Source organism: Euprymna scolopes, chromosome 41 (genome assembly GCF_053919585.1).
Source record: "Euprymna scolopes isolate OS-2025 chromosome 41, ASM5391958v1, whole genome shotgun sequence".
NCBI classification, from domain to species: domain Eukaryota; kingdom Metazoa; phylum Mollusca; class Cephalopoda; order Sepiida; family Sepiolidae; genus Euprymna; species Euprymna scolopes.
Window position 1 is genome coordinate 6766153 of NC_136522.1, and position 13595 is coordinate 6779747.

Below are 13595 nucleotides of genomic sequence, written 5' to 3' on the forward strand. Positions count from 1 at the left end.
AGGGTGGGGGGGGGGAGTCGTTCAGACAGGAATCTGACGGTTGGTTCTTCTCAGGCTCAAATCGTCAACCAACCCAAATCAATTTCGGGTTGTTATTATATTTGACCACGGGTTGTTATATTATTTGACCACATCAAGCACACCCCTGTAGCAATACCTCAGGACGTTTTATTTGGTGATTGATTTTTTTTTTTTTTTTTTTTAATGGATTGAAGGTCCAACCTATTTGTTTATCAGTGGGGAAGAAATCCTTCTTGACGGAGACAAATATTTTTATTTTTATTTTTCTTCCTTGTGGTGTTGAGTTGGAGAATGTCTTAGCAGGCTACCCGGTATTGCTTGGTTGTAAAATATGTATAAATATTATATTTTAATTCACACAGAAACATGCATATGCATAAGGGTATTATGTTTTTTCTAAACAGTTCACTTCTTGTACGTTAAAAAAATAAGATCTTTAAAAAGTGTTTTCAAACCTACTTATTCTTAACATAATCTGAACGATTCACGCATGCGCATTTGTGAAACAGTTGACAAACAGATAAAAATCCGATAACCCTCATGCACCAGTTTTTCAGTTTTGACCCCCTTAGCAGCCCTTTTCTCCGATGAAAACGATTAAAAAGTGTTCCACATGTCTGAATACCCTATATACGAAATTTCAAGTCTGTAGATAAACAGTTCGTTGAGTATATAGGTTGAGAAGTATCCTCACACACACATTCTCACTTATACAGGGTGTCCACAAAGTCTGGCTACATTATGTAGCCAGACTTTGTGGACACCATATATATACATATATATATATAACTACTTCATTTACTCACATAAAATTAATATACGAAAGTATAGATTTATGCGTAAACTTTAAGTATTTACTTAGGACCATATAAAAACGATAAACAACTACAGAATTTGCGCATAAGCCTGAGGAATCCTAGAGTGGATAAAACACCGAATATTCAGTGTAGCTTAATCGCCATATATATTTTATAAATTACTATATATATATATATATATATATATATATATATATATATATATATATACAGGGTGCCACAAAGTCTGGCTACATAATCTACAGGATGCTTCTACAAAGTCTGGCTACATAATGTAGCCAGACATCCTGTATGTATATATATATATATATAGAGAGAGAGAGAGAAAGAAAAAATAAGACAATAAAATTACAAATGTATAACACAAAACAATTTTATTATGAACTGTTTAAAAAATAGTTATGCTGATTAGACATTCGAATAGGATTGTTTTGGGATCTTCTGTCGGCATTCATATATATGGGGAAATATGTTCATTCAATTATATTTCACCTTTTATTCATAGCAATCCTTTAATTAATGAAGCTCGATGTAACTACAGAGCATATACAAATAAATAACAAAAGTTTATATTTCCAAATTTCAAGGTGTTGACCATCTTACCGTTTATTTCTTTAAGTACGTTGAAATGTATAATTCTTGACGGCACCTGTTTCATAACGCAGAATCAGTCATGTAATTATGTCAATCTTTTTTATTTATTCTGCCCTTAACTCCTCAGAAGAAAAGGAACTTATCAACTTTAAAAGAAAATAAATGAATATGGGCAGGATTACAAAATTCGAAAATTGAAAGAGAGAGTATTTAAAAATATGTTGTATTATTGATTTATTAATGATAACCTGATTTCTTCATGTGAATATAAGAAGTTTAATAATCAAAGACACTATGTCTATCTCCATATTTTCAAACTCTATCTCCTCCGAAACTAAAAGTGATTGGAATTTTTATGGGTCTTTAGCTGGTTTAAATAGTTTTTAAGAGATTCAAAAATAGATCAAAATTGAAAACATCGTTACACATTTTATACATTAATTTTAGTTTATTTTTAATCAGTTCCTGTGCCGGTCACGTTGGTAGAGTGGTAACGTCACCAGCTTTGAATGCTACAGTTTTGCTTTCGGTTTCGATTCTAGCTGATGGCACTTAAATACTTTTTTTTTTTACTTTGGAAATCACGACTCTATAATAATAATAATAATAATAATAATAATAATAATAATAATAATATATACGAAATCTAGGCAAATTAAAATATCATATTTAAGCGTATTTTACGGCCGAGTAAAACCCCCCTCCACACCCCCACTAGTTATAAATAAAAACTTTCATTTAGAAGAAAATTAACCCAGATTGATTATTTGTTGTTGTTGTTGTTGTTGTTGTTGGCTGAAATTGGATTTTTTTTTATTTTTATTTATTTATTATTTTTTTTTTTCCAAATTTCACAAAAAGCTTCTGATTTTTTTTTATTTAACAAATTTGTTCTTGCTCTAGTGGACTTTTTCTTTCTTTTTTTTTTCTGCATTTCAGTACGCTGACTGGTTCCACCGTGAACGTATGTCTGCGTCGAATAAGGTTGGATAAACGTGTATTTCTGCCAGCAGACCTTGTGCATGGTAGAACTTAGTTGTGTGGAACTTGTTTTGAACTGAGGACATGCAGCCCCTCCCTAAACTCCCCCTCCCTCTCACCTTATTTGTTTTGTTCTTTTTTAATTTATTTTTTGTATTTATTTCGTTTTAATTTCTTTTTTTTTTTTTTTTTTTTTCCTAAATCCTTTTCCTATAAGTAAATATATTCCTTTCCTGTTTGTTTTCATACCTTATAAATGGCATTCTTGAAAGGGGAGAAGGAGGAGGTGCATGGTAAGACTGGAAGATACTCTGGAAACGGAAACGGTTCGAAATGATAAAGCGACGGGCGGGGGGGGGGATTCAACAGAATTAAATGGCAACGCTTCTCTATTTAAAAAAAAAAAAAACATTTCTTTTTTCTACGTTGCAAAACAAAAACAAAACAAAAAAAATAGATCAAACCACTATTTTTAATCAACATGTTCAATTTTTAACAGGAGGTTAAAATTTTTTTCAAAGTTTAATGCAAGAATGCTCATTACGTTTTTGAATTTTTGAGATGCGGATTGCTTATTTGTATTATTTGCAACTTTCGGACTTTTGTTCTCATCTTGAATGTTATTCTCACAACGTTTCCGTCGATGTAACCTCCGACCTTCTTCAGGTGTATCTTGTTGAACTCGGAAATGTTTATGGCGAATCTGAGAATTTAGATGGCATTTTGAACAGAACCCTTTATTTACTTCACGGAGGTAGCATGCTCTTGTTCTGTCAGCCATGACTGGGTAGAGGTCCTAAGTAATTCGCAATTGTATTTTTCAGTCGCCCACACTGAGAATTGAACTTTCAACTTGAAATTCCTTCCAAATTTCCGAGTTCAGCAGAAACATTCCCAAATTCAGCAAGATACACCTGAAGAAGGTCGGAGGTTACATCGATCGAAACGTTGTCAAAATTACACTGAAGATGAGAACAGTAGTCCGAAGATTCCAAATAATAAAGAATGCTCATGCCAGGATGTACCGTGAGCAGCAGTTTACGACTGCCAGTTACTTGATAACAAACTGAACCCTGTTTTTTTTTTTTTTTTTTCATAATTCTTTTCTGGTTTTCTAATCCTAACCCAACGGTTTTGAGAGCATCGAAAGCCTTTATTAGCCTTGCTTAAGTATAAAGCTCAACTAGGGGAGAGGAAATTGTCTCAACCCATCTACTTGATCCACCTCATCAAGAGCAAAGTTTTTAAATTGTACTTATTTCATTTTTATAACTAAATAATTCAAAGGTCTCTTCCTGTGTTTAAGAATTCTGGATATTGCATTTCAGATATCGGCTTGTATCTGATCTCTTACCCCCCATTACCGTATTAAATTACTAGTCTGATTAATTTTTTCTGTCTGGCTACAGGACGTCTGTTGCAGTTTGGCTAACTACAGGAGCTCACATGATAAACTGGTATGATTGAGGAGGGAAGATAAATGGTTTGTAACAGAAAACCTGGATGTGCCAGGTTCAAATCCAGTTTGTTCCACAGAAACACTTGACCTTGTGTCTAACTTTCTGGTGGGGAAGCAGATAAAATTCATGCAACTGTTGACAAAACGCCGTCAGTAGAGCTGTTGACTCTGTCAGCAACTCTTGCTAACATTCTGGCAATTTTAACTGGTTCAACATTGACTTGATTAACTGACCATTTGGGTGAGTTTAATTAGTTGAACTGAAGCAAGCGTCCTGTTACCAGATAGTAAAATAAATTTAGCCAATAATTTGATACAGTCCTGGAGCAGCAGATCAGGCATGAGATGATATTCGAAAATGCGATCAGAGTTCCTGTGGGGCAGATACAAATAATACTTTTACCTTGACAACCAGAGCCAAGTAGCTTAAGGTGATCATGTCCGCTAGTTAACTGAATGTATGCTTTGATAGGATGACATTTACTAATCTTACTACCAGAAAGAAGAGGTGAAACAGTTTGTTACCAAGAAAATAGCGATTGTAAATGGACCACAATAAATTCATACTCCTGCTTCTCACTTCTTTAAGTGCTTGTGACAAAATATCTCTTGGACTACAATGTAAATTAATATAAAATATAAATATTAATTAAATACAAAATGAATTTTGAAAAACTTAACCGCTATATATATATATATATATATATATATATATATATATAACAACAGGAGTATGAAATGAAGTCACAAAACTATATTGGTGGATATAGATTGGTTCACTTATTGAGTAATGGAATGCAAGCAATTATTTGAGGGATAGAAGGGACTCCTTATGCCAAGGCATTTCGAAGCGTAATGCTTCTCATCAGAATATTAGAGAAAATGCTAGGTAGCATGGTGGAGATGCAGCGTCTAGCGTAGGGTTTGTTAGGAACAAAAAAGACTAAGTGAAATTATAGAATGTTGGGGAAGCTTTATTGAATTCTAAATAAAGGAGAAGCTTGTTATATATAGTATGATGTAAAAAAGTGTATATGGTCTTTAACATAGTGTTGAATTTATATTTAAATTTAAGGGGTATATGTTTTGGGGTTAAATTGGGGGTATATTGTGGCTGCGTGGTAATTCTATTTTAACGGTTTGTGAGGTGTCTATTATCTATGGAGTGGTATTTTTGACAGGTGCAACCAATACGGCAAATAGCAACTATAAAATCGTGTATAATTTTGGGAGGGGTAGTTGCAAGGCTATAATATTAATTTTCAGAGTTCGGTATATGTTAGATACCATGTGGCAAAATTTCCAAGTTTCTTCTGTTATGATATAGGGAGTGTTTTTTTTTTTTGTTTTTTTTCATAATTCTTTTCTGGTTTTCTAATCCTAACCCGACGGTTTTGAGAGCATCGCTCCTAATGAACCCTACGCTAAATGCCGCATCTCCACCATGCTACCTAGCATTTTCTCTACTCTTCTGATGAGAAGCATTAGACTTGGAAATGCCTTTGCATAAAGAGTCCCTTCTATCCCTCAAATAATTACTTGCATTCCATTACTCAATAAATGAACCAATCTATATCCACCAATATAGTTTTGTGACTTCATTTCATACTCCTGTTGTTATATATATATATATATATATATATATATATATATAGCGGTTAAGTTGTTGTCATTTAACTTTCGAGAAACAGAAATTCTGTCCAAATTCTTATAAAAATTCTAACTCTAATTGCAAAGATCAAATTGCTTAAGACAGAAAAAAATGGTTGCCTGATCAGGGTATTTTTTTTTTGTTTTTGTTTTTTACCTAATTCAAAGAAATGATTTTAAAAATTGTGCAAATAAACTGCAAAATGGCATTCTCGGTTTTAATATTTCTTAATGTATATATATTTTTAAAACCTGCAATGGAGAATTGTTTCCGATCATTTATCTAAACGTCTTATTTCTTGAGCATTTTACTTGTTACGTGATCTCTGTGAATAAAATTATGACAAAAAATAAATTGAACAATTCTTCAATCACAACAATGTGAAAAAAAAAATAGTCCCTTAGTTTTTCTTGTTTTTAAATAGTTCAATTTTAATGTTAGGTATTCGAATGTATCCCAAACCAAAATTTTATTTTCATTATATCTAAAAAAAAAAAAAAAATTTTGATGTGAGCACATAGATCTTAGCAAAACATAAACAATGGCACCAAATTTATTTTGGGAATTCAATTAGGCCCTACATTATGACTATTCGCAGTTCGTTAGAAATTAGGAAATTTGCTGTCTTGTGTTATTGATCCAGAAGACAATTTTGACAGTCTCTAGAGAAGTGGTTCCCAACCTTTAGTGTGCCGCAAAATGATTACTGGTGTGACGTGAGGAGATAATATCTAGGAGCTATTTAATTTAATTTTGTTTAATAAAGGCGTTTAATTTCTTAGTCAAGATGACATCGCTCAATTCAAAATCTCTGAATTTCTGGAATCTAAACATTTTGTGAATACTAATTCATAAGCTTTTTTTTCTTAATTGTCTATATTAGTGATCGGATGATTAATCGATACATCAGGAGATTTTCAAAGGATCAGGAATTGGCCTCGGAGCTGAATAATTTAGACCTGATTGCGATACATGATATGTTGATTTATGTAAACAAAGATTTTCCTTATGTAATCTTATTTGCTATTTTAAAAAAAAAATTTTATTACAAAAATGCTTCATTAGTAGAAAATATTTATTTTTTGTGATAGGTCTGCCATGAAAATCTTGTAAAAAAAAAAAAAAAAAAAAAAAAAAAATAGTTGGGAACTGCTGTAGGGTGTTCATTGATAAATTTTAAACTTTTTTGGAAAAGGGGGGAAAAGTGAGATATCACAAATTAAAATTGAAGGAAATTTTATTATATTTATCTATTTTTTCCGAACTAGATTTGGGATACTTTATTAATAGTTACAAATTCTTGAAATCTCAGTGTTTCTATTACAACCATGATTATATATATATATATAATAGTCCTCGTGCGAAAGCGCAGGACACAAAATGTTTTAAATAATAATAATAATGATAGAATAACAATAACAAAGTCTTTCGCTAGCGAGGACTACTATTGAGCGTAACCAGTTATACACTCTTTTTGAAATTTTTGTCTCTATTTTTCTCGTTATGTACTGAATATTCTTAATGAAACCTACATGAAATATGTTCCTTATTAAATTGTAAAGATTTTCTATTCTGAAAGAAGTTTAAAAAAATTTAATCTAAAAAAGTTATTTTAAAGTTTTTGTTAAAAAAATTCAGATTTCCTCATTATTCAGACATGTATGACAAAGAGGGAGTTGCAAAAAGAGTTGTGGTCTGAGGAGAATTACACACTGAAACAGAATATTCAGACCTGTAATAATACAAAGAGGGTTTGAAAAAATGAATTGTGGTGTGAGGAGAAATACAATCTGAAATAGAGAGTAGGAGAGTTTTTATAAATACATACAAAACCACATTCATCTTTTTTTTTTAATCCAAATTAATAAATTAAATAAAATATAATCTTAAAAAGATACGATACAAGTTAGAAAAGCATTTCATCCAAGGCATGAAAATTGTTAAACAAAATGTTTTTACTATAGGCTTTAAAAATAAAGGTACAAGATTCAATTTGAAATTTATTTATCTTCAAAGTGTACTTTTATACATTTTACAAAGTAAGGTATTAAATTTTTATACTTTACTTTGTAAAATTTATAAACGTACACTTTGAAGATAAATAAATTTCAAATTGAATCTTGTACCTTTATTTTTAAAGCCTATAGTAAAAACATTTTGTTTAACAATTTTCATGCCTTGGATGAAATGTTTTTCTAACTTGTGTGTGTATGTATATATATATATATATATAGTTAGTTTTCTTTTTATTGAATGCATTATAATATAACAGATGTAAACCATAATTTCCATTTCTGAATGCTTTTTCACGCGTCAAATATTATTATATTACTGTTAGAGTAAACCCTCACCTTCAAATAAGTTTTCAAAATTGGCCTTTTTTTTTTTTCTAAAATGAGACAATTTCTTTGCATCGTTTAATTATGAGATATGAATTGTCATTTACGATTTTTTCTTTAAATATTTTTGTCAAATTATGCTTGAAAATAAAAATGCTCAAGTGACAAGACCGTCATAGCTTATAAAATAAATGAATAAATTTTTAGAGGGGGGATCATACATTTATGAAAAAAAATTGATAAATAAAATAAATTTTTGAAGAAAATAAATTAAAAAAAAACTCGTTTTATGACTTTTTCTTTTTGTCTTGTTTTTTTCTTCATTCTTTATTTTTCTTAATTTTTTTCTTTTTTGTTTTTTTTCTTCATTCTTTATTTTTCTTAATTTTTTTCTTTTTTGTTTTTTTCTTCATTCTTTATTTTTCTTAATTTTTTTCTTTTTTTTTTTTTTTTTTCATTCTTTATTTTTCTTAATTTTTTTCTTTTTTGTTTTTTTTCTTCATTCTTTATTTTTCTTAATTTTTTTCTTTTTTGTTTTTTTTCTTCATTCTTTATTTTTCTTAATTTTTTTCTTTTTTGTTTTTTTTCTTCATTCTTTATTTTTCTTAATTTTTTTCTTTTTCGTTTTTTTCTTTATTTTTGGTTTATTTTTTCCTTTTTTTTTTTTCTCCCTCCTTTTTTGTTTATTTTCTCTTCTGACTTAGAGAGAAACATGTCTTCTTTTCTGCTTGTTTTCGTCTCTGACACACCCAAATATAATTGTTTTTTTTTTCTTAACTATTTCAAATCAATTCACTTATATCTATTTAAAAAAAACAAAAAAACACACGTTATATTTGAAACTAACAATATATGTATTTTGTCTATTTTAACTCATTTTACCCAAAAACCAAAAAAATATTGGTAAATCTTAAATCTTAAAAATAAAAATTTTTAATATGCAAATAACTTTTGTGGGATTTTGTAAGAAAAAGAGCTCTTCAAGGGAGGTAACTCTATATAGTTTCATAAAACTTGCGAGTTCATAAAAAAAAAATAAGAAACGTCTGTTCTATAACACTTGTTATTGTTAATTTAACTTAACATCTGGGCTGGTGCATCTACCACAGGTCTATCACTCTTAGACAAAGTCTAAAAAGGAGTCTCAAAGCTTATAGGTCACACACTATCAGCTAAGCTCCAACCCCTGTCCCATCACTACAATATTGCATTCCTGTGTCTGTTTTACAAGTATTATAATGGAATATACTCTGATGAACTCATAATATTTGTGCCCCTCGACGTACATACCTCCAACTAACCTGATAAGCAACAAAATCTCACCCCTATTCTATTGAGATTCCTAGATGTCAGAAAACGTATTCAAATAGTTTCTTCTCTCTGACTGCTAGACTTTGGGATTGCCTCCCTGCTTCCCTGACTGTACACATCTGCAGAATCATGAGTTGGAACAATTACATCGAGGGCATTGCCAGGGCCGCTGCAAGGAAGGTGGGCTCTCTCTACCGTGCTAGAAAACTTCTAACACCCGAAAGTATCCTGTACCTCTATAAGGCCACTATTCGCCCATGTATGGAGTATTGCTGTCATATTTGGGCCGGTGCATCGGCTACTAGTCTATCGCTCCTTGACAGGGTTCAAAAGAGAGTCGCAAATCTGATAGGCCCTAAACTGGCATCTAAACTTCAGCCTCTGTCCCATCGTCGAAACGTTGCATCCCTCTGCCTGTTCTACAAGTATTATAATGGTGAATGCTCTGAAGAACTGCAAGCACTTGTGCCCCCACGACGTGAACACCCTCGACAGACCCGACAAGCTGCAAAATCCCACCCCCACACTGTAGAGATTCCTAGATGTAAAAGATCTTTCTACTCCAGTAGTTTCTTCCCCAGAACAGCTAGACTTTGGAATTCCATTCCAGGTCACTGCTTCCCCAACTGTACTGACATGCAGAAGTTCAAGTGCAACGTGAACCAACATCTCGCTGCCCTAATCCCTACATAGTACCCCAGTAGATGTTTCCCCTGATAGTAGCCCCCTACACCAAAGTGGCAATGTGCCTTGTTTGGGGTGAAAATGTAATAAAAAAAAAAAAATAAAAAAAATGTAATGTGAATAGATATCTCGATACTTCTGCAGTTTAAAGCCCGTTTTTCTGTGAGTCTCACTCGGCAATGCCCCAAAAAATGACGGAAACATGAGCGAACTGTAGTCAATAAAAAAAAATAAAAACGAACAAAAAAGAAAGAAAATAAAACAACCTACCGTAATAATTTTATGAATTTTACTGTTTTTTTTTTAATTTTTTATTTTTATTTATTTATTTTTTTTTCGGGGGTTAGGGTGGGGTAATAAGTTTTGTTTCTTTGAATTTGTGAAGAAATTAAATTTGTTTTTTAGTTTATGGAAAGTGATTTTGGTATTTTTTTACGACCTGCCCCAGCGTAGTGTAAACACCCCCAACCTCCTCATGTTAAGAATGACTTTCAGAATAAACACCTAAACCTTCTCATGTTAAGAATGGCTTTCAGAATAAACACCTAAATCTTCCCATGTTAAGAACGGCTTTCGGAATAAACACCCCCAACCTCCTCATGTTAAGAACGGCTTGCAAGGTTGGGTGGCACTTATTCCGAAAGCTGTTAACATGAAGAGGTTGGGGGTGTCTATTCCGAAAGCTGTTCTTAACATGGGGAGGCGGGGGGAGGGTTATATTAGGCTGAGTATGCCCTTTTTCTTTTCCTTTTAAACTCTTTCCTTTCCTTGTTTTTTTTCTTCCAATTTTTACCGTCTGCGCGTTCACATCTCTTTTTGATCACTCGGTACTATCCGGCAGTTTCTGTTGTTCACCGGGAGTTGCCGAGCAAGACTCGCAGAAAAACGGGCGTTAAACTGCAGAACTACCAACATTTCCCTGTTTGACACGATCCAAAATAGTAGCCCATCATGTTTTAAATAGCAATATGCCCTCTTTGGAGCGGAAAAAAAAAAGAGGGGTAAAAAATAAATGTGTAAAGACTAAATCTGGAAAATATTTAAGAAAATGTTTTTAAATCCTAGATCAATAATATTAAGGTGTGTTTGTTTCTTAGAAATGTGTACCAACCTTAGACAGTTAGCATAAACTTTAATCGACAATAAAAGCTCTGAAACCTGATACATTTTATTAATTATTGACAAAGGTAAACGTGAAAAGGCAAAAAAAAAAAACAAAAAAAAAACATGGCTTCAGAGACGTGTAAATACAAAATGAAGAGGAGTTTACTAAAATCTTGAAGAGAGTTGTAGACTTAATAAACTTACAGAATAGAAAATATTTTGAGAATAAAAAAGAATTAAGCTAAAAAAAATATATATATATAAATTATGCAAGGAGATGTGTAAGGTACAAGGGAGGAGAAAATATAGGCTAATACACGGGGGGGGGAGTTTAAAAAAAAAACTTGTTAGATAAAAGAAATAATCTTCAAAATGATGCTAATATTGAATTCTATCCTTAGAGAGAAGAAACGCAATAATTCTCACCAGCGATGCTGAAGATTTTTACCTTTACTCCTGATCTGAAATGGAACCCATACATCAAATCCGTTGCCAAGGCTGCTGGAAAAATGGTGGCATCCTTCTATCGATCAAGTAGATATCTCACTGCTGATACAATTCTCTATCTATATAAGAGCCAGGTCCGTCCAAGGATGAAGTACTGTTGCCACATCTGGGCAAGAGCTGCTAGAAAGGACTTATCCTACCTTGACAGAGTTTGTAGCCTTGTGGGGAATGTCCTTTTCTCTTCTCTGCAACCTTTTTCTTACAGAAGAGATGTTGCGAGTTTGTCTCTGCTTTATCATTATTTTCATGGCAAGTGCTCGACTGAGCTTTAATTTATGCCCCCCCCCTCCTCCCGGCCAAACTTTCACAAGAAACACTTGTCTAACTGAAAACACTATCAATAATTTTCCCCACTCTTTATCTGTGCCTAAACCTAAACGTAGATTCCATGAACAAAGTTTCTTTCTTAGAACTGCACGCCTGTGGAACTGTCTTCCATTTTCCTGCTTTCCAGCTGACTACAATATGTTTGTCTTCAAGTCTAACGTAAACAAGTTTTTGATGAGCCGTTCCATATGAGATAACAAATTTACCGAATTTCCATTACTAACGATTACTATATTGTCCAATTTCTACTGTACACTCTTTAACCCTTATCCTCGGGTGACCTCTTGGCCTTGATAAGTGGTGATGCTTACGTAAAAAAAAAATAGAAAATAAAAAAAGAAATAAAAGTCATGAAGAAGGCAGTGCTGGTGACGATTCTGAAAGAATCCCTTAAGAAAAAAAAAGCCGGGGGGGGGGGTAAATGCTAAGGGCTCTATTTTACACTAGACAAAAAACACAAATGGTTATAACCGTACAGAATTTATTTCAATAAATAATATACATAGTCTTTCTTTTAAGAAAATCTAATTTATAAAACTCACAATGTCTGTCCATATTTTCAAGCTTTTTTTTCTTAAAATTTTTTAAAATTGCATTTTCACCTCAAGCAAGTACCACTTTGATGTAGGGTGCTACTATCTGGGACCTAATTGCAGGGATACTATAGAGTTCAGCAGCAAAACGTCTGTTTGCATTACACTTGAACTTCTGCATGTCAGTAGTCAGGGAAGCAGTAACCTGGAAGAGAATCCCAAAGTCTAGCAGTTCTGGGGAAGAAACTATTAGAAAAGAAGGCTTTCTGGCATCTCGCGATCTCTACTGTGTAGGGGTGGGATTTTGCTGCTTGTCGGTTTTTTTTTTCTTTACATAGGCATCACCACATTATCAAGGCCAAGAGGCCACTCGAGGATAAGGGTTAAAGAGTGTACAGTAGACATTGGACAATATAGTAATCATTAGTAATGAAAATTTGGTAAATTTGCTAACTTATATAGAACGGCTCATCAAGAACTTATTTACGTTAGACTTGAACACAACCATATTGTAGTCAGCCGGAAAGCAGGAAAACGGAAGACAATTCCACAGGCGTGCAGTTCTAAGAAAGAAGCTTTGTTCATGGAATCTACGTTTAGGTTTAGGCACAGATAAAGAGTGGGGGGAATTATTGATAGTGTTTACAGCTAGACGAGTGCTTGTTGTGAAAGTTTGGCGAGGGGGGACCATAGATTGAAGCTCAGTTGAACACCTTCCATGAAAATAACGATACATCAGAGACAAACTCGCAACATCTCTTCTGTGAGATAGAGGTTGCAAGGAAGAGAAAAGGACATCTCCTATGAGGCTACAAAGTCTATTTTGAACTCTATCAAGACAGGACAAGTCCTTTCTAGCAGCTCCTGCCCAGATGTGGCAACAATATTCCATCCTTGGACGTACCTGGCTCTTATATAGATAGAGAATAGCATCAGCAGTGAGATATTTACCGGATTGATAGAAAGATCCCACCATTTTTCCAGCGGCCTTGGCAACAGATTTGATGTACGTGTTCCATTTAAGATCAGGAGTAAAGGTCAAGCCCAGAATACGTTTGTTGGGGGTATTTACGTTGAGGGTGTTCAAGAGCTTGTAGTGGTCGGAGCATATACTCTTAAAATACTTGTAAAACAGGCAGAGGGATGCAACATTTCGTCGGTGGGAGAGAGACTGAGGCCTAACTGACGGTTCGGGAGCTATTAGATTGGCGACTCTTTTCTGAGCCAGGACTGAGAGAATAGTAGCAGACGCACCAGCCCAAATGT

At 33.1% G+C, this 13595-nt stretch overlaps 1 protein-coding gene across 19 annotated transcripts in view; it reads left to right on the forward strand.

Moving 5' to 3' along the window:
* LOC145266322 (protein tweety homolog 1-A-like) overlaps nt 1–13595 on the forward strand; it is a 301166-nt gene that overhangs the window by 228706 nt on the left and 58865 nt on the right. For 7 of the 19 annotated variants that reach the window (XR_013864700.1, XM_080121881.1, XM_080121890.1 and 4 more), the window contains one exon: nt 2373–2417. The exons of 9 other annotated variants lie outside the window; for them this stretch is intronic. Coding sequence is in view for 6 of the 10 variants with exons in the window: in XM_080121881.1 (XP_079978007.1) it covers nt 2373–2417 (45 nt within the window). In the remaining 4 variants the exon portion in view is untranslated. Of the gene's footprint in view, nt 1–2372; nt 2608–13595 lie in introns of those variants that run through there. 3 more of the 19 variants (XM_080121902.1, XM_080121893.1, XM_080121897.1) reach the window with 1 other exon arrangement.